Source organism: Amblyomma mixtum, chromosome 6, assembly GCF_055824585.1.
Source record: "Amblyomma mixtum isolate Tamu chromosome 6, ASM5582458v1, whole genome shotgun sequence".
NCBI lineage: Eukaryota > Metazoa > Arthropoda > Arachnida > Ixodida > Ixodidae > Amblyomma > Amblyomma mixtum.
Window position 1 is genome coordinate 65,310,527 of NC_143017.1, and position 21,035 is coordinate 65,331,561.

The 21,035-nt window shown below is 49.8% G+C and overlaps 1 protein-coding gene and 1 long non-coding RNA gene across 6 annotated transcripts in view; one reads left to right on the top strand and one right to left on the bottom strand.

Annotated features, from left to right (window-relative positions):
* The window catches only part of LOC149339251 (uncharacterized), a 65,496-nt gene extending 64,681 nt beyond the window's left edge, over positions 1-815 (top strand). For both annotated transcript variants that reach the window (XR_016283497.1, XR_016283498.1), the window contains one exon: positions 258-815. This is a non-coding gene — a long non-coding RNA (uncharacterized LOC149339251). The remainder of the gene's footprint in view (positions 1-257) is intronic.
* LOC149339253 (venom serine carboxypeptidase-like) overlaps positions 1-20,192 on the bottom strand; it is a 32,839-nt gene extending 12,647 nt beyond the window's left edge. Inside the window, exons 1-3 of one of the 4 annotated variants that reach the window (XM_089548005.1) lie at positions 19,943-20,192; positions 11,829-11,917; positions 8,431-8,526 (exon numbers count right to left, since the gene is read on the bottom strand). In XM_089548005.1, the coding sequence (XP_089404131.1) occupies positions 8,431-8,526; positions 11,829-11,902 (170 nt within the window). In that variant the 5' untranslated portion in view covers positions 11,903-11,917; positions 19,943-20,192. Of the gene's footprint in view, positions 1-1,763; positions 2,354-8,430; positions 8,527-11,828; positions 11,922-19,942 lie in introns of those variants that run through there. The other 3 variants (XM_089548003.1, XM_089548007.1, XM_089548006.1) reach the window with 3 other exon arrangements.
* Between the last annotated feature and the right edge of the window lie 843 nt (positions 20,193-21,035).

Below are 21,035 nucleotides of genomic sequence, written 5' to 3' on the forward strand. Positions count from 1 at the left end.
TTGATTCGATCATTAAAATAAACAATGTTCTTCTCTTCAATGATATCATAGTGGCGCAGTGAGGTTGTACGAAATTGAAACAGGAATGGTACCAAAAAAGTCCGCGTGGCTGTGGCATTTCCTGCAATGGTATTCAACTTCTTAGAGGTTTCTGAAGTCAGATTTAGTTTCGTTTGCCTGCGTAGGTGTTCATCTGTGTGTATATGTCTGGCAAATGCATGTTTCTTAATCATACTATTTCTTTTTTTTCTTTTCAGCTTCAACTAGACCCTTCTTTAGGATCCAAGCAATATTACACTGTTTTCTGGGAAGGAAAAAAAGGTTGCAACTTAAACGTCACATTGCTCTCAACATCCTCTGTTATACTAGAACAATTAAATAATCCAGATATACTGCAGGCGGACATCTCCGGTGATCAGTAAAGTGTGCTTCCTCCTTCCCAGATATACGAAACAGTTGCAGAGGCGCCTTGTTTTTTTTTCTGTTCAAATGGTCATAAGAAGGGTCAGGAGAGAAGAAAGGGTATCTAAATATGCTGCGGCATGGTCATCTATCTCCCTGGGGATCCTTGCGACAGATAACTGAAGAAGAATTATCGTGTCGGTGCTAATTATTTCACGCTCTCGTCTTGCCAGTTACCTCAAAAGATGACACTGCTGCTGCAATTTATTACCCGACACACATACTGAAGGACTCCAGCTTGATTTGCTTTGGGGTAGCAAAAGGAAGTATCCTTCGCTTGAAGCTACCATGCCAGCTTTTCATTTTGCACTTTACCGAAGTCTCAGAATAATAAAACTTCAGTTGTAAGTCAGCGCCTGTGTCTCATCTTCCCTTTCTGTGTCCTTGTGAACGTTAAGCTGTTTTTCTTCGAGGTAAGCGTTTCAAGTAGATGCTTCGGGCCGGATTTTAAATCACTTCATTTCAACGTGAACAGTTACATGAAATCTTACATTTGTCATAACAGCCTTTCTTGCTACTCTGCATACGTAGCAATGCCAGAAACTGACAGTACAGGTTTCTTTTTTAGCCAATCAAGACTGCGTTTCACTGATTACGGTGTTTTAGCAGGTGGTAGCACTATTCTTCTTACTCATTCGGTGAAAATCATATCGCTGGTTTCATGTTTCTGACTTCTACGCTACTTTGTGTTCAGGAAAGTAAAAACAGCGCTAAATTTTTTTGTGTTTGTGTAAAATTTGGCGCTGTTTTTACTTTTCTGAACACAATGTCACACCAACTAGCCCAGCAAAAGGCACCGTTCTACGCTACTATCAGATTAATCTCGTAATTTCATTATGCTTGAGCTCACAAAGTGAGCAGCTAGGTGCGGCAGAAATAAATCTTCAAGAAAAAAATTTTATTTCGTTCGTTTTGGGTCCTTAAATGCCGTGAGCTTTCTCAGCAGTGATGCCACACGCAATCAGCTGTCAAACCCCTGAATATCCGAACAAGCTTTGCAGCGCGACGCAACACTGCCAGTCAGGCAAACCACTCCCAGCTCAAGAAATTCTTAGTAGTCACTGTCAAGTCCTGGGAAACATTGTATAATTTATGGAAACATGCCGAAACAGCCAGTAGCACGCGTTTCTATGCGGTAGACGAGATCAACTTACATTTGCGCTCCGTTCGCGCCGTCCGAAAGAAACGCAAATCAACGATCAACAGCGGAAAGAAGTTCAATAACAGTGTTTCAGATTTGGCTTTTCAGGGCACAAGAAGAAGCACAATCTCCACACTTCTGAAGGCTAACATGGGCTCACCCTTTAACGGCGCCCGATCGGAATCCAGCCAGCGGACCCGCCTTCAGAAGAAGCAAGAGCAGTGCCACCAACCGCATGTCGACAGGGGCTACTTAAACACGACGATGCTGCAGCAGTTGCATCAAAAGGACATTTCCAGAGGGTCGTCTACTCGGTGCCAGAAGCTCCACATCGTCATCGTTTCAATGCTGACAGCGGAGGAACAAACCACTGCGACCGCTGGTAACGTCTCATCAGCGCGTGCGGGCTGCTCTTCCGGGTCCGCACTAAGCCTTGATCTTCTTTTAAGCCCGACAAGACTCTTCTCCTTGTCTGCCGCGTTCACGTTGGGTTGTGGCTAGCGTGACGCCAGGTCAGCTGCTGTTGAATGTCCTCCCCAAGTCAGGATGGTGATTCGTCGGCCAGACGGCAGCCACACGCCGTAAGATTACTTTTTTTGCTTTTTCAATGGAACGTTCGAGTAGTAACTTCGCAGTAACTAAGCCGGAATTTTAGCTTTCTACGATTGTGGCAAGCAGTGCAACGCGACTGCTACCCTTTGTAGAAGCTGGAACACGCGCTTTGGACTGCGCTCCCGCCGCAGTGAGACTGCGCACCGACCGGAAATCATCGCCGGAGCTCCCCGGCGCCGCCGATCATATTGCTCGCATCGTAAGGTATCTTCGTGTTTCCATCAGGTAGAGGCGAGCCTATGTGAGAGGCAGCGCAGTTCGGAGACGCACGTCTTTCAATAGGCGCACAATAAACACGCACAAGCACCTGTGCACGACTTTGCCGGCTGCAACTGCGTTGGCATTAAAAACTCGAAGAGGCGGCCGTGTTAAACTTTTTCTCTCGTAAGTTTATGTCACTTTATACGTAGTGTGCCCCATTTATGGGGTCGGTAGAATCGGGGAGAGTGGCGTCAAGAGGCTAGGTTTCCTTCCGCGGGGTTTCTCGTACCGGATTTGTAAAACGTTCTGGAGAAAAAGAAGCAAAGGAAGGTAGGAAAGTTAAAGACGTTTAAACGCTTAAAACCGTATGTCTCTACCACAACGAAGGTAATGTGACATCTCACCTAATTATCATTTAAAGTCTACTGTTATATTTGTGCTAAATTTAAACTCATAGTTTTTCAGCGCAACGGCACACGGCCTGCTTCTTTTCTTTGGCCGTGTGCGCTGAAAAAATATGAGTTTAAATCAAGTATACCAACTAGCCCAAAAACTAACTCTACTGAAGTAAATTTGTGCTAAAGTTTTTTGATATCGTCCAGTACTGTGATCCCCTTAAATAGGTGGTTTTTAGTGCTTTTGTGGTTTTTTACCATGGTATTTAGCGTTGTGTTTGCGTCCTAGTGCGTGTGTACGTGCTACTTCCTCTTGCTACTGCTGGAAGACTGAAGCTCTTCGCACCAGGGGTGCCCCGTCAGAGACGGTCTTGTGTTCAGTTGAGACGCAGGGGTAAGGCGAACACTTCAAATTTTATGTACAGTATTTTACAATAGATACAAGTTAAGGCACTAGACACATTAAGCAGCAAAAAGGACAAACCAAACAACAAAAAGGTGGATCTGGCTAATACTAGGGGAGGCCCCTACTCGGCGTTGCCGAAGATGCGTTGCATCTCACCTTAGCCCAGAACCCCGCTTCCGGCTCAGGGGCCCAGTTTTAAAGCCCTAAAGGCCCGGCCCACATTCCGTAGTACCCAATCATTTTACATTCTTCATATCATTGGCTAATCGAGAGCATGGTCAGCCCTCCAACTACCGTAGGGTAACACCCTTTCCAGAAAAACAAACGCACGGTCGTGCCAGCATGTGCGGAGTAGAAGGTTCTCTCCACCACAAAATAAAAATAAAAACAAACACAAATACACATTCGTGCCAGCACGTGTGCGAATCGGTACCGCGGGTGGGGGGACACCCGTACTTGCCGGCGCGTTCGCGAGCGGCCGCGTTCCGAGAAAGGAGACGCTTCGCTTTGAGCGCTCCCAGCCGCGTCCCGATGACCCGGAGTACACTAACGATCCCTTACACGCCCTTCCCAAGATTCTACAAAGGGCTCAAATGCCACTTTTAGAATTATAAAAAGAAGGGATCGGTACGGGTCACAAAACCACCCTGTAGGTGACATGCCGCAGCTACACAAGTACTGGCAGCGACAAAACCAAAAGCAAAATAATGCACACGCGCACCAACACATTACAGAAAATGCTTACGGGCACCAAGAAAACAAGCAAATTGCACACTAAAATACACCCATTGGCATGCCTGCCGTGCGCCGTAACACAGCGTCCAAGTTGGTGGGTTGCACCCAGTTCACCACCACCAAGTAGACACCCTCGTCCTGCTCGCGAACGAGCACACGCACACACACAGACACTCGCAACTTGAGCGTTCAGTAGCACTCGCACGACGTCCGCAAGTGGCCACGTGAGCCTCCTTAGTCGCACCGAGCGTCCCTGTGTGCGTTCGAGCCACTACGCGTCTCAACACAATTAACGCCTAACTGCCACTCGGCTCATTAGGCTGGTGCCACAGCAGGGCAAGAATTCAAAAATTGGTGCCCTCCAGGATCGAAAACAACGTCCTGGTCCTCGATAAGTCCAAATCTTTGACCCCACGACGCACCTGAGGGCCCGCTCTCTCTGGCGCGCCGGTACGAGCCGCGCGCTGCATAAGGAGCATAGCCCCTGCCCTGTCTAACCGTACCACTGACGCCGGTTTTGCTACTCTTGATCTGGCATACTGCAGCACGGAACGTACTTCTCCACGCAGCGACTTTCAATTTGAAAGCCACGCCCTTGCCTCCTGCTACTTCGCCTCGCTTGGAACCATTTGCCCCGTTCCTCCACGAGCAAACACTGATGTTGCCGTTCCCTGCTTGATAGGCATTTGCCGGCTTCGTGGCATCGTCTAACTCCGAGGCTCCATGAGCTCCCTGACAGTCACTTGACCCGAGCTTGCCTTGCGGCAAGTCGCCACTCATTTCCGGGTCCTCGACTGACCTGGCCGGGCACACACCGGGTGCGTTCGACAACTGCGCGGCGCTCTGCCCGGTCGGCCCAGCGGGCCCACCTCCGCTCTCTGCCTCGGATGTAGAGCTGTTGTCACCAGGAACGCTACGGGGCACTTCATGCCCTATGGCCGACACAGTGTGTGTTTGCAGCAACGCCAGATTTTCACCGGTTACTAGCTCCGTGTCGGAGGTCACAATCTTAGTCATAGAGCCTGCAGGAATTAGATCACTCTCCTGCTTGGTTTCGGACAATTTGGTCTCGACTGGCCCTAGACCATCAGAATTGGGCTGCTCTTTTTCTTTGCTAGCCGCCCGCAGTGGCGAAGCTGTGATTCCTTCAGAAATCTCGTTTTCGCTCTCTGCGGCATTTCCCAACAAAGAGGTGTCCGCGCATATCGGCTGATTACCTACAGCGACCTGACTGCTCTTTCCTCCACCTGTGCTTGAGCACCATAAGTCTTTGTCTTCCAGCACAGGCGGCCTCATCTCTCGGGACTCGGAGCAGTTCTCCGTGGCTGATTGACTGGCTCTTCTACTCTCCTTGATCTGAGAGATCTCGAGCTCTACCTGCTGGCGTCTTGCTTCTATAACCTTCAAGACATACTTAACATCCTGAGGTTCTTCCTCGCGAAGCAGAGCCTTTCCGCCATTTACTTTCGAAAGTTGAGCCTGAAGGTCCGCTAAGCGCGCCTTCGCTAACTCAACCTGGTACCTCACATCGAGTGAGGGCTGGCATGGATAACTCTCCATACCGCCGTCTGTATCCCTCAACTGTCCTACCAGCTCGAATACATGCACAGGGACGCTAACAATGCGACGAAGGAAACTCACAGTTTCGATGCGTCGATCCGCATTGCCAGCTCCTTGGCGTCGCAGTCCACCGCCACTTTCACCGGACGCTGCGATGAACTGCCGTACGCCGCTGGTCCTGTGCCCACTGTCGTCACTTGCTGCGACCCGCCGGTGACCGTCGAGTTGTCGACGCGTTTTTATCCTTGACCGGACGCAGTCTCGCGTCGCTGGACTACTGCCGTGGTCCTTGCGTCCTTGCCGCCGTCTCTCCGCAGGTCCTTTCTCGAACGCTGCTGTCGCCTGACCGTCGCCTTTCTCCCTGCCCTCAGTCTTCCTCCTGCGCCGTCTTCCGATGGCCGCAGGATCCTCGTCGACTGCGCCAGTAAAGTTTCACAGGTTCTTCTACTCTCCTTGCACCAGGGGTGCCCCGTCGGAGACGGTTTATTCCAACTGGAAGACTGAAGCTCTTCGCACCAGGGGTGCCCGTCAGAGACGGTCTTGTGTTCAGTTGAGACGCAGGGGTAAGGCGAACACTTCAAATTTTATGTACAGTATTTTACAATAGATACAAGTTAAGGCACTGGAGACATTAAAGGGCACAAAGATACAAAACAACACAAAAACGTGGATCTGGCTGATACTAGGGGAGGCCCCTACTCGGCGTTGCCGAAGATGCGTTGCATCTCACCTTAGCCCAGAACCCCGCTTCCGGCTCCGGGGCCCAGTTTTAAAGCCCTAAAGGCCCGGCCCACATTCCGTAGCACCCAATCATTCTACATTCTTCATATCATTGGCTAATCGAGAGCATGGTCAGCCCTCCAACTACCGTAGGGTAACACCCTTTCCAGAAAAACAAACGCACGGTCGTGCCAGCATGTGCGGAGTAGAACGTTCTCTCCACCACAAAATAAAAATAAAAACAAACACAAATACACATTCGTGCCAGCACGTGTGCGAATCGGTACCGCGGGTGGGGGGACACCCGTACTTGCCGGCGCGTTCGCGAGCGGCCGCGTTCCGAGAAAGGAGACGCTTCGCTTTGAGCGCTCCCAGCCGCGTCCCGATGACCCGGAGTACACTAACGATCCCTTACACTGATCATTTGACATTTATGTGCAAGTCGCCTGATCAGAAAATAAATTTACTGTTCTCGATAAAGCGAACTTAGTACAACGTCGTTCAGTGAAAATAGTCGTCAACAATTGCCTTTCGCTCTGATATAGACACAGCATTCATTTCCATTGTATTCATCTCTCGATCGCTAGCTATGAGCAACACTTTTGCTTTCGCTACAATCACCCTTACCCTGTTTTAAATATCGTTACTGTTTCTTGTTTTTTTTTGTATCTCCACTTGGTCTCACGTGCGGCATCCACATCAGTACGTTGTTTGCGCAGCTCACCTGACAGGTTCAGACATTCCCATTGCGCAGGCTTCATCTCTAGTTACGGAGACACATCGCTTTGACCTTTTCATGCGAGCCCAGCGTCACAGCGACAGCCAAGCGGAGGCAGTAGACGCATTTTTGCGTCTTGACACCTTTACACCTTGACTTTCTGCTTATCCGCTTAGCTTCACTTGTCCGGAATTTACAGCGGTTTTCAGCGCAGTACAGCTGTGGAAGACGTCAAAGAAGCTACAGTACGACGCGTGGGACGAGAGGCTGCCTAGAGGCATCTTTTCATTTCGCAGCGACCTTGAACGCAATAAACGCAAGAATATAGCGCTTCTCTCCAAGCGTAATGTAGGTCAATGTCCCTCGCCGATAACGCCTCACGTCGCCGAATCATCAGAAAACATTGGCGAGATTAGAACGAGAAAGCACCGTTCCACACGTGCAGCACCGAACATTCAGGATAGATATGTGTCCTGACCGGTACAGAAGATTTAATGGGAGAGGGACGTAAAGTTTCGGTGCGCTAAGTGGAGGTGTCATGGCTGTGTATAGCCTCATTCCTGCACCGTCGTCCAGAGTTCGGGCGAAGAGATGCAGAAAAGAACCAATTTTTCGTCTACGTCTGCCATTCTACACAGGTACTTATTACACGCAGACTTGTCTTTCTCACCTTCTTATTGACGTCAACGCAAAAAAAAAAAAGAAAACTCACATGCTGTGTTGTGCAATGGGGCAACGAAGAAAAAGTGTTACTGACGTGTGTTTTAAGGCGCACTTCTCAAATTCGAGGCTACGCAATCGTAACGCCTAACTGCAGCCAATCCGGACCCGTTTTAGCTCCTGAGCGTTTATTAATGGCGAGCAATGCCATCTTGAACAATTCGTGCAGCATGCAAAGCGAACCATTGTTACTACCACGGTGAACATGGGAAAAAATACCACGTAGCAGATGCATGAAAGAAAAAAATAACTGCATTGCTTTAAAATAATTAAATGCAGCAAAATATGAGCAACAAATCGTCGCATCATGCGTCGGTGTCAAGCTCTCACCTTTTTACTCCTACTACAGGTATACGACCGGGAGGCTTCAAAATTTATTCGTATCCAAATATTTGCTTACCTTCTGGTCCTTTTTTATTATTTCAAACGGCGTTGCCGCTTATCCTCGGAGTAAAGTTAGATCAATTATTTATGTGTCTTATTCTCATTCTTAATTCTTATTAGTCCTATAATTCTTATTCTGAATTATTTTCTGTGCGTACGTTTTACCGCAAGTTCGCCCCTGGTGTCGGCAAGTGGACAGCGGTACACACCTTGAGTCGACTCGGAACGAGTGCCTCGCTTGAATCGCAGATGCCTACAGTGTTTGCCTCTGCTTTGCTCCAATAACCCTCGAAAGCACTTCCACTGCGGCCACTGGCAGTGATAAGGCCCTCTCAAAGCAGGATGCAAAAACCAAAGAAGAGAGCTCATTTCATACTTGACAGAGCTGTGGGCCTTCGTGCAGGCAGCCGGCTTGCCCGATGCACCGTCGCCTGAAGATCCGCATCTTGGGTTGACGTCGGGATTTTCTTGCCTGCATGGCAGGCCATTATAAACTTCGGTGGTAAAGTAATTGTTCTCACTTCTTTCAGCACAAGAGTGAACAGCCTATCAGTATTTTTTTTTTTGCTCATTACAGACTTCGCGAGTCTCATTACAGTCGAGTCTCATTACATGCTCATTACAGTCGCGAGTCTGCGCTTGTTGTGTTATCTTCTTGTCCTTGTCTTTTTGTGCGCAGTACCCTCCCTTGTATTCACAAATCACAGATCTCACGAGCTCGTCTCGGAGAAGAAAACACGAAGAAATCACAACCGGACAAGTCAGCAAAAGTTAAGAGTGCGGTTCAAGACGAAGACATGGAGAAGGAACGAACGTGACTAGCACTCTGTTGAAAACTAGCTTATTGGGGATCACGGCTAACCAGTAAATAGTCTGAGCAAGAGGCGCAGTCTTATTGCCAAGCTAGCAGGCATAAAACAGAATCACATTGTGCGCCCACGATGAGGGCTCGCTAAAACGCTTTGCTAAAAACTTGAAACTGTTTATCGCGCAACAAGGCATGTGTGTAGTTGCTGCTCTGGTTCCGCTTCCTGCTAATATGATACGTTTCTTAAAGCTCACGAGCAGCAACGTGTTCGGCCTTATGGTTAAACCTAATTCCCTCAAATTCTGCCGTGCAATCGAGGTCACATTTTTAATGAGCAAAGCCAGATACGAAGTCATACTGTCACGTGGGATCATTATTACACTTGCCTGTGTGTCCTGTATACACATTACAGCAGGTGACAAAGGTCACATAAACTACGTCCAGTTCGCATGTGAACAAGTGCCGAAACATTTATCTGCTGAAATGCGCCTCAGTAAACCATAGTTGTAAGTGAGCTCTCGTCCCGTTCTTCTCTTTTCGACGCCCTCGTCTTGCGCAGCGCTCTTTTTTTCTGTTTACCGACGGTAACAAAACAATCCCAAAAGTACATGCTCGGACAATTCAGTTGGCCAGCAGCAGCAAATTTCGCCTCACTTAATATACCTCGCGTTCCGAACCTATGCGGCTGTTATATTTCTCCGCCGTCGCGAACGCAGTGCTTGCTGAGGAGAGAGAGAGAGAGAGAAAAAAAAATGGACGGAAAGGCAGGGAGGTTAACCAGGCGACGCCCAGTTGGCTACCCTACACTTTGTGAGGGGAACAAAGGGGAAAAAAGGAAAAAGAGCCTCAATGAAATGAGTTTTCCAGGTGTCCATCGACCACTATTTGAAGGGGACAGAGGGTGTGCACTAAAAACTCAAAGATTATAGACGGGAATATAACCCCGTGTCCTTTAAGAATCTTAGGAGTGCCTTCACCAATTTGCTTTGTGAGGAAGGTTGTGTCCAAGGCCCCAGAACCTTGGACTCTGTTAGAGGACGCGAGTCCAAGTGGTAGAGAGTAGCAGTCAGGAAACCGCGCTCTCGCTCAAAGCGAGGGCAGTCACAGAGGAGGTGTGTAATTGTTTCATCGCAACCGTTGCTGAGGAGAGAAGCACTATACAAGAAGCGGCCTTGTCTGGTCACTTAAAAATTAAACCAGTTTCTCTGAGCAGCAGTGACGCGCTTCACCGTCCACCAACATAAATCTGTCTTGTAAGGTATACGCGTAACACTGAGGTGGAAATTCATCCTTACTTAAATTTTGCGAGAAAAACTGCACCATTTCCTGGTTGCACTGATAATTCAAATTCTAATGGCCTATCACGACATATGGGGCGAAATCTGCCTAACTTACCGTAAGCTAGCCTTGTGTCGTTAGACAAACTAGTTAGACGGACATATGAGGACAAATTGAAGTTGGACTGGATCGATTGGGTTGCGTGCTAATTAAAAAGAAACCACTCTGAGCGAAAACGAAGCTTTTATAAGCTAGAAAGAAACAAACGAAATATAGGTGTCGCTATCTCCCGGCCGATTTCGCAACTAAACTGCGTGCGTTGACATCGTATTTTGCAACGCGGATCTCAGAGGCTACGCTACACTGTCTTTCACTTCAAAATGGCGGCAAACAGCCGCGAGTTTGAATCGAGAGGCAAGAAATTTTTAAAATTCAATTTTCTCAGCCATAATTTTGTGGCCAGACCAACGCTGTCATTGCCAGAAAGAGCCAAAGAGTAATTTCTTACTGATAATAATGTTTCAGTGGGGTTGCCCTCAGTGTACCTTTAAAAATAGTGTCAGCGTTCCCTGTTGCCGAGATGAAATCTCACAACGGCTCTCCATGCTTGAGAGAGCATTTACCCCGCATTTAGAACAGGCCGTAACAAAACTGGGTTTTGAGAAAAGGAAATGGCGCAGTACCTCTATGACTTCTCGGAAAACACGTCAACCGCGCCGTAAGGAAAGGGAGGAAGGTGGGGTGAAAAAATAAAGAGAGAAAGAGTCGAGGGTTCAAGTATAACTTCGACCACCTGGAGATCTTTAACGTGCACTGACATCGCACAGCGCATGGTCGCTTTTTGCGTTTCGCTAGCACTGAAACGCGGCCGCCGAGGCTAGGTTCAAATCTTGCTGCTCCTGCTCAGTAGCCGATGGCCTTAACCACTGAGCCATAACAATGTGTAACAAACAAGATTCCCTTCTGCACACCTCTGCTAATACTCCTCTCCATCACTACTCGATTAAACTCTCTCTCTCTTTTTTTTTCAGCTCCTCGGCTTTCCTGAGGGATTAACATGGCGTTGTCATTTGCGACCAGTACGCGAAGCTCACGCTCAGCTGCCCTTAAGCCCCACGTTCATGCCTTGTAGGGCGGCTGTTGTCGCTTTCTGTCGCTATATGCACAATCGTGCACGTCGCAGACCCGCTGCTTTTTTTTTTTTATTGATCTCCAGTTAGCAGCGTTTTCTTTGCCTCAGACATATGTCGAAACTCTTCATGTCGCAACTATACAGGATGTTTTTTATTATTATTTTGCGCCAGCTAGTGAACGCAGCAAGTACTTACAGTAATTTTACTTTCAGCTGCATGTGCCATGTGCATGTTTCAAAACAAATACGTGACACCCCGTTCCCTCTGACGCTTATCTGACGAATCCTGGTATTTCCATTCTCCGACCGTTCTGACTGCACATACAAAATTTTTCACATGCCTATAGGAAATAAACAGTCGGTGTTTTGCGTTGCTAAAGTAGTTGGCTTTCCTAAGCTTGTACGAAATTTCCAGATAGAAAATACGTTGCACTTGAATAGAAATGGCGAGCTGCGTCTGAAGTAATTAAGGACCGCTGGTCAAAAGCGACACGCTATACAGAGTGAAATAAAAAAAAATGCGGGTATTTGAACCTCGCAGTCAGGCGAAACTTACGCGACAGCTGCGTAGATGTCGGTAGTGAGCACCAGGCTCACCTGCCACAGGAACAGCATTCGCAGGGCCGTCATCGTCGCCTGGTTCACCTTTCTGGCCAAAACAAGACCGTGGGAATCAGTGGAAACGCAATGTTTGTCTTGCAGTGGCCTTCCTCTCACAACCGCACGGTGAGCGGGAAGGTAGGCACTGTGTTACTGCCAGAAAGACATCGCTCTCCGCAAGAGATATAGCCGCACTCTCTGGAGAGCGGGCGCCGTTATCTTGCTTCATGCGGGCGCGATATAACTTACCAGAGACGCTTTCCTGTTTCTTTTCGTTTTTCTCGTGTAAGCGCGACAACAAGACGCGGACAACTGCCGCGTCAAAAACGGTGGGCTGACACGTGACCGCAATACTGAGATGTATTTGCATGCGCTTACCAGCGTTTAGTCACTGCAAAGAGTTATAAATCGCACACACTGAAGAGCGAACGTTTTCCACAAAGCGGGTTCAAGCCAGGAGCGAAGTTGAATGCTCGGCCAGCCTTCGCAGCGCAGGTGGGCACTGGTAACAAAGCAAGAAAAACTAGTAAGATGCATTACAAACGGTGCATTCATGCGTAAGCCTTAAGGCAAAACTTAGCACCGCCGCTTGGCCTCAGAATCAGGCTACGACAGAACCACGTGCGCACAACAAAGACCCTACACATGAATGGCCTGCGTTGCCTATTGGCCACTAGTAGCGAATGCCGCGTAACTCAATAGGGATGTTTTTGACTTGTAATTTTGAGGTAACTGGAGAGTCCCGATGGATCCTGCGTAGACACGGTGATTATTATGGACGATTCCTTCTCCTCGCAGTAAAATCTGCCCTATAAAGTGTTTTCAGCGCTCACGCCAACTATTTCTGACGGCCACAGAAAATCAGTGGAATGTACCAGACATTCGAAATTCCCGCGGTGATTTTGAGCGTTCAACGCTACGTGGAACGCGCTGGTAGCCGTGCAAGCTAGAAGCGGTTGTCCAAATTTCTTGGGATTGGTTTATGAAGCTAATTAAAGAAGAGGTAGTACAAAATGCGCAGTAACTGTCTCACTTCTGGGTGGACACCTGTGCCGAACCAACGATAGAACAAATAGAAGCGAGAGTGGGGAACATTCTACGAAAGCCCTTTTGTACTGTAATAGTGCGCTGCAGAGCAAAAACTGGTGGACATCGAAGTCCACCTGGTCTGGACACCTGGGCATGCGTCTCTCCTTTGTAATGAGCACGTTATTTCCCTATCCGTACATTATCATCCCTTTACTACGCATTTTTCTATAGCCACTTAAACTAGGGCGTTTCATCCTGGGGTAACGCTTATCAGATTCATCTCTGGCCGTTAATAAATCTTCAAAAGCAAGCCATGCGCATCATCTTCTCCTGGAACCTCACCCTCGCGCATTTTGTTCATGGATTTAAAGGCTCTACCCATCTCCGCCATTTATCTTTATAATATCAGTATTCTGTTTTTTTAAGGTTCTTCATCGTCAACTCCCGCTAAGCATCTTTTTCCTCGACATGATCACAAACAACAATATCACACGGTTCGCGCTGCGTGATAACCTTCTACTTCCCAAGGTCAGAACTAACTACAGTAAACAATGCCTTCAATTTTCGATCCCATCATTTTGGAATTTCTTTAAATTTGGACATCAAGTAAACTAATATATGTTCTTTGTTTAAGTACAAATTAAAACTTTTCCTTCTTAATATGTGATTTTCATTACACCAATGTTATTTATCCTATGTATCACGGTATATAACCTATGTACATATCCTGCAGTGTGTAATTGTATTTTCTTCTGTATATACTGTCTGCCTTGCTATTTATTGTCGTGTGTTGCTTCGCACTATTATTCGTGCAGTTTGATCTGTTTAACTTGTTTTCTGATTAGTGGTGTAGTGAAATTTATTCTCATGGGAGGTGCCACCTGCTGTCTTGTACCTTGAGATCTCTCGCTGTGTATATTTGTAACTTTTTTGAAATCACAAAGAAACCTTCAACTTCCACAGTCTGTGACCTCGCCCTCCGGGTACCAGCGGAGGGCCAACACAACCCAGACTTGGTGGAAAGTATCCCACTTACGTACACAGACATAATACAACACCACAGGCTATCCCGTGAAACTCCCCCTCTACCACGCGCGAAACGTACCCGTGAAGAAACCGCCAAATGGTACCAGCTTCAAACTTAACACCTTTCCTAGCCTCGCGCTAAAACCATCTTCTTTCAAACCAGATACCCACAGCGATTCCTCTGGCTGCTGAGGACACCCAAACTTTTATCATTCTACTTGGGAATACTCCCAGCCCGTCCCTCTGTCCGATCTTTCCAGCACAGAACCGGACAATCAGCGCAGACTGATCGGCCGGGCAAGCTGGAATGCAGCAGCTAACGAGGCTCTAGACTAAGGGGCTCCACCCTTTGGGTGCTGTATAACCCACGACGAAAAGTTAGTCAGTCGAAGCCGCTAGCGCGAACACCTGCGCCGCGCGCATCCTAGCTACTCCCTGCGCTAAAGCGCGCCAGCACAGAGTTGCATCTTGAGACTGTTGTGTCCCCTTATTGCTTTTGTGTGTGTGCGCCCCGCATCCTCCTCCTAACGACCACTCGCATCCTCCTCCTAACGACCACTCGCATCCTCCTCCTAACGACCACTTGCCCCTCGTCGCACGCTGTCGCCAGATGCCCCCCCATGGTGCGCCCCCGCATCCTCCTCCTGTTTTGGGAAGCCACTCCCTCCCGTGGACGCTTCTCCGCTCCCTCCTTTCTTCGGGCGGCCAGTTCGGCTCCTGCCTCGGTCGACGCTGGTCGCACCCTCATCGGCTTTAAATAAACGAAGTCTTAAAGTACCGTGTGCGTCTTTCGCTGCATTCAACACAGCGACCGGACACGACAGTGGCGACGAGAAAGTGGATTCGACCCGCGCTACGCAACGCTATTGACAAGCCATGGCTACGCGAGGGTTTCCCAATCAGATACCAGAGTTCAACGGCTCATCGTGGTCATCGTGGGTTGGACGCCTTCAGTTCTACTTTGAAGCTAACAACATCACAGACCCAGCCTTGAAGAGGGCCAACCTGCTGACGCTGTGCGGGGAGCAGACCTACGATACTGTCTGCGCCCTTATTCAGCCAAGCACACCAGCGGCAGTGTCTTACGACGACATCGTAAAAGCGCTGCAAAAGCACTACGACCCAAGGCCATCCGAGGTCTACAGCCGGGCTCGCTTCCAACGACGAGATCAACTGGGAGGAGAAACTGTGAGCGCCTACGTAGCCGCGCTCAAGAAGCTCGCTGCCGACTGCAATTTTGGAACGCTGTCGACAACAGCTACCGGGCAGGAGGGAGACGCAGCTTCTTCTGCTAACACCACCATGCTTCCCTTGGACGTGATGTTACGCGACAGATTTGTGTGCGGACTGAGTGACGAGTCACTGCAGCAGCGCCTGTTCGCTGAGAAGGACCTCACATTCAGCAAAGCTTACGACATCGCCGTTCGAGCGGAGAGCGCCGGTCACCAGCAGAGAGGGATTCGCCGGAACACCGAGCCGGTACACCAGACAAGCAACCAGGTGCGCAAGCCTTCTGTTGTTGTAAAATCGGTCAAAAAGGCACAACGCTGCTGGCGGTGTGACGACCAACACAACCCCCAGGGATGTCGATTCCAGTCAGCCACGTGTAATTTTTGCCACAAGCGAGGGCATATCGAAAGAGCATGCATTACGAAACGGAGACTTGCCAAGATAAAGTCACCTTCCCAGCCTAATCACAGCGTCAACGCCTCAAAGAATACGCCGCTATCTGATCTCCATGGAACAACATCAGCAACACCATCTGTGTTGTACGACCTGAACACCATGAATCTCGGCACGCGACCGAAGATTTTTACAGAAGTAAGCGTACATCACCAGCTGATTAAGTTCGAGGTGGACTCCGGCGCAGCCTGTACTCTGATCAGTGAGGACACGTTCCGAACTTCATGGCCATCTGACGCACCCGCCCTGCAACAAGACGACACGCACCTGCGAACGTGGTCAGGACAGAATCTGCCACTATTGGGCTCTGCCAACGTGCAGGTTAACTACAACGGCCAGACCCATACGCTACCTCTGCTTGTTGTGAAGGGCACAGGATCAAGCCTTCTAGGGAGAAACTGGTTTTCTCCACTAGGCGTGATGATATGCGGCATACACCAGACGCCGAGCCAGAACATGGTTGAGCAACTGCAAGAGAAATACGAAAGAGTATTCTCGGAAGAGATTCCAGGAAACGAAGGGCCCCCGGTCACACTGGAGTTGTTGGACAACGCGCAACCCAAATTTCTGAAGGCCAGGCCGGTGCCGTTTGCTCTCCGAGATTCAGTTGAAAAAGAGTTGGACAAACTGGAGCAGCAAGGTGTCATCGAGCCGACGCAGCATTCAGAATGGGCCACACCACTTGTCGTAGTTCGCAAGAAGAACGGAACCATACGCCTCTGCGGAGACTACCGGAGCACCGTCAATCTTGCGACTAAAGCGTCCTCTTACCCGCTACCGACACCTGAAGAAGTATTCAGTGTACTACGTGGCGCAAGAGTCTTCAGCACATTGGACCTCACCCAGGCGTATCAGCAGCTGAAGGTGAGCGAGTCAACTGCTGAATTATTGGCAATTAACACACTGAAAGGCTTGTACAAAGTCAAGCGACTGCCTTTTGGCGTAGCTGCAGCCCCGGCCATATTTCAAAAATTCATGGAGACAGTGCTTCAGGGCATCCCAGGAGTTTGTGTCTACCTTGACGATGTCATCATCAGTGGCACTTCCACTGAAGAGCATGCAGTGCGCCTAGAGCTCGTTCTCGAAAGGCTAGCAAACGCTAATTTGTGCATAAGCAAATCGAAGTGCTGTTTTGCGGTGCCAGAGGTGCAATTTCTGGGACACCGAATTAATGCGGAAGGCATTCACCCTACCGAGGACAAAGTGCGAGCGATCACAGAAGCACGAGCTCCAACAAACAAGCAGGAGCTACAGGCTTTTCTCGGACTCTTGACGTTCTACGACCGGTTCTTGGAACAAAGAGCTACCGTGGCCAACGACTTATACCAACTCCTTCGGAAAGATGTGACATGGACATGGTCGCCACGCCATCAGCGGTCATTCGATGCCCTGAAAGACCTGATTCGAAGATGTACAGTCCTCCGCCACTACGACGAAAGGAAGCCTCTGCTTTTGGCTTGCGACGCATCACCGTACGGAGTCGGCGCGGTTCTATCGCAAACTGACGAGCAAGGAAGGGAAGCTCCCATCGCCTTCGCCTCACGTACGTTGTCGCAAGCAGAACGCAACTACGCGCAACTTGACAAAGAAGGGCTAGCCATCGTCTACGCGGCGACACATTTTCACCAGTACATTGCCGGCCGGAAGGTGACCTTTATAACCGATCACCGACCGCTATTGGGCATTCTGGGACCACAAAGGCCTATGCCACCAACTTTGTCTCCGCGAATGACACGTTGGTGCATCAAACTCTCAGCGTACGACTACGCTCTGGTCTACCGCAATGGGAGTAAACATCAAAACGCCGATGCGCTAAGCCGTCTGCCACTAGACGCAACTGTTGACGAACCATTTCCACCAGGAGACGTTCTGATGTTCGAAGCACTGCCAGAACCTCCGCTTACAGCAGGCACAGTTGCAGCATCTACGCAGAAGTGCGCAGCTCTCCGGCTAGTTTACACAGCTGTTCAACAAGGCAACGTGCATAAACTCAAAGGGGACAACTTCGACGCTTACCGCAGGCGAGCTACAGAGTTGAGCACCCATCGCGGCTGCATCATATTTGGGTCCCGAGTTGTGATGCCGAGAGAACTACGCGCACAAGCTATGTCTCTCATCTACGCCGGACATCGGGGCATCGTTGCAATGAAAAAGTGTGCCAGAAGCTACATGTGGTGGCCTGGCATTGACAACGACATCGAAACAGTGGTGCGAGAATGCAAGCCTTGCCAGAGCAGCCGGAGCGCCCCGCCGAAAGCTCCTGTCCCAGAATGGGAAAAGCCAGACACACCATGGCACACACTGCACATTGATTTTGCAGGACCAATTGAGGGCTGCACTTTCCTTGTGGTCGTAGATGCCTACACAAAGTGGCTTGAGATAAGGCAAATGGGACAGACGACTTCGGCAGCAGTCATTGACAACCTCCGATCACTATTTGCAACGTTCGGCCTGCCGCGCAAGGTAGTGTCGGACAACGGAACACCGTTTGTGTCTGCGGAGATCCTCAAGTTTTATCGCGACAACGGGATCTCATCAGTTACATCGGCCCCCTACCACCCAGCGACAAACGGACAAGCCGAGCGCTACGTAGCCGAGCTAAAACGCGCCCTTGAAAGAGATCAGACAGGCTCGCTGCAGCGCCGCCTTGCGCGCTTTCTCTTCAAGCAGCACACGACGGTTCAGAGCACAACAGGCGAGACCCCCTCGAAAATGATGTTCGAGCGTGAAATGCGAACCCAGCTCACAGCCATCCTCCCCGAGCCAAAGGCAGAGACGTTCCGGGAAGAAAAAGCAATTCCGCGCTGCGGCACGCTTAATGAGGGGCAGCGCGTCCTCGCCCGACAGTTTCTGAAAAAGCCACGCAGGGAGGAAGCTACAATTGTCAGACGCATAGGCCTGCGCTCTTGGCTCGTCAACATACATGGCACAGTAGCACGCCGACATCTCAACCAGCTGCGTAGATTTACGACGCCGTCTGAGAGCTGTCCGCCAGCGGAGAGAGCACGTGCACCATCTTCCCACATAGCCTGGCACCTCTTCCCGGAAGAAGAGACTTCGCCCAGGACAGACCTAGGAGACACAGCGAACAACAGCCAGCCTACAAGTGTTTCTCCCCCGAGCGCACAAAGCCAGCGCGCCTCCACGCGTGAGCGCCGACCCCCTGCACGATACCAGGCAACTTTCTAAGGGGGAAGGAAGTGTTGTGTCCCCTTATTGCTTTTGTGTGTGTGCGCCCCCGCATCCTCCTCCTAACGACCACTCGCATCCTCCTCCTAACGACCACTCGCATCCTCCTCCTAACGACCACTTGCCCCTCGTCGCACGCTGTCGCCAGATGCCCCCCCATGGTGCGCCCCCGCATCCTCCTCCTGTTTTGGGAAGCCACTCCCTCCCGTGGACGCTTCTCCGCTCCCTCCTTTCTTCGGGCGGCCAGTTCGGCTCCTGCCTCGGTCGACGCTGGTCGCACCCTCACCGGCTTTAAATAAACGAAGTCTTAAAGTACCGTGTGCGTCTTTCGCTGCATTCAACACAGCGACCGGACACGACAGAGACAAACCCAGTGGTTTTTGAGGCAAACCCAGTCTAGTCAGCCCGCAAGGGGTAATTTTATGGCAGGCTTGGCTGCGGAAGCAGAAGTGCGTTGCCAATTATGGCTCCGGACTGGCCAGTTCTAAGCGCAAGTGACGTTTACTTTGTAATCGGATCACCCTGAGGACACAAACTAAGACCCAGAAGATGCCATCTATGGACCCTTGTTTGTTTTTGTTTTATTTCCTGCTTGCCGGTTGTCATATAATGCGAACAGCCACCCATCAAGAACCTCGCGCGGCTAACCGTTCTATTGGCGGTGCTTTTCTAATCGGGGCTGACCCAAGAGTGGAGCTTAGACGGCAAAGAATTCCAGCAAAGATAGGCTTTGGTGAAGACGAGCGAGAATGGACACTGCAAGCTTCACGCTGACTCTGGTTCCAGAAGCGAGAAGACAGAACAAAACAAAGCGTTTACTCGCGTCGGTTGTTCTTGCAGGGGCTCGTGAAGTGTGAGCTCTGACCCAACGCTCGTAATGGTCAGTGTTCTTCACTGGCCGCGTCGTCAGTTGTGATTAAAATGTACATTCAGTTTTGGTACGGAGGCCTTGCGCCGTGTCACTCCTCCTCATCAAACAATGCATTAAAAACGTGAAATAACACGAGTTTAACTGCAGCTCAAGTAAAACTACAGGACGCGTGTGTCTGGTACTTGCTTCACTGGCAAAACGAGGGACGCAATTCAAAAGCAGTCGAAGGTCTCCTGTCGAAGGACAGGGGACTGATACGAAGTGCTACGCACCTTCTTGCGGCTCAGGTCAGTACCAGTCTCCCTGATCCTCGCCCGTGCCCGTGCGCGGCAACAACACTATTTTACGTCACTAGGGAGAGGTCCAATGGGGACGCGAAGCCAGAAGAGGAAGCACGAACACAGCGAAAAAAATCCAAGAAGTAGTTGGAAGAGCTGTCCAACTCACTACCCCCTCCTTCCAAAGGAAGGGGCCTATGCGGCTCGGCTGCTGCTGTTCTGCTCACAGAAACCGCGGGTGTTGAAGATAACGAGCACAGCATCGGAAGCGCCCCCCACTGAGGTCGCTTAAGAAGAAAGAGAGTCTAACAACCCCCCTCCCCCCCCCCCAACTTCCTCTTCTTGATTATCCCCTTCCCTCTGTAACTGCGGCAAGATCCAGAAAATGCAGCAGCACGGATCTGCTTGCGCTTTTTGCAGTAACGAGCTTCCAGCATTTCGAGTGATCTCCATGCCGCCGAAACGTTTGCTAGGTGATACTGCTGACAAAACAAAAGCTGCAAGGACGAAAGATATGACGTCCAAGTAAACGCGCAAAGGAAATAAACGTCCGCTACATGGAGGTGACAAGGTTGCCTTAATCTCCCAGCAACTCAGTACAAACAGCAGCGAGCGCGATAAGGGTGTCACGCAATACTTGTACATGACAGTGGTTATGGTCCCGCTCGAACCACAGAGCCGGAACGAGGGCTACGGGGCCAACTCGTGCAAGTGCCCTGTCCCAAGCCGCCGCGCGAGCCTTGCTTCGAGGTCAGCCAGGCACATACACAATGGTACCGCTGCGGCTCTGAAACTCGGCGCGTACTTGAAGCTAAGGCGAAGAACTGATAACAGGGCTGTAATAGAGACAGCACTACCGTTATCAGAAATTTCAGACATGCGCTAGCTATAGCGTCGTTAAGCAATTCGGCTTATACTATATCGTTTCAGTGCGAGAAGTCATGTTTTTTGGTATAACTTATCGTGCAGATAACCTACTGGATTTAGTCCCAGGATTTCGGTTCTAGCTGACCTCCCGTACATGCAATGGAATCTATATGTTTTACCTAACATTTACTTTAAAAAAAAAAACAGTTCGTATCGGGCG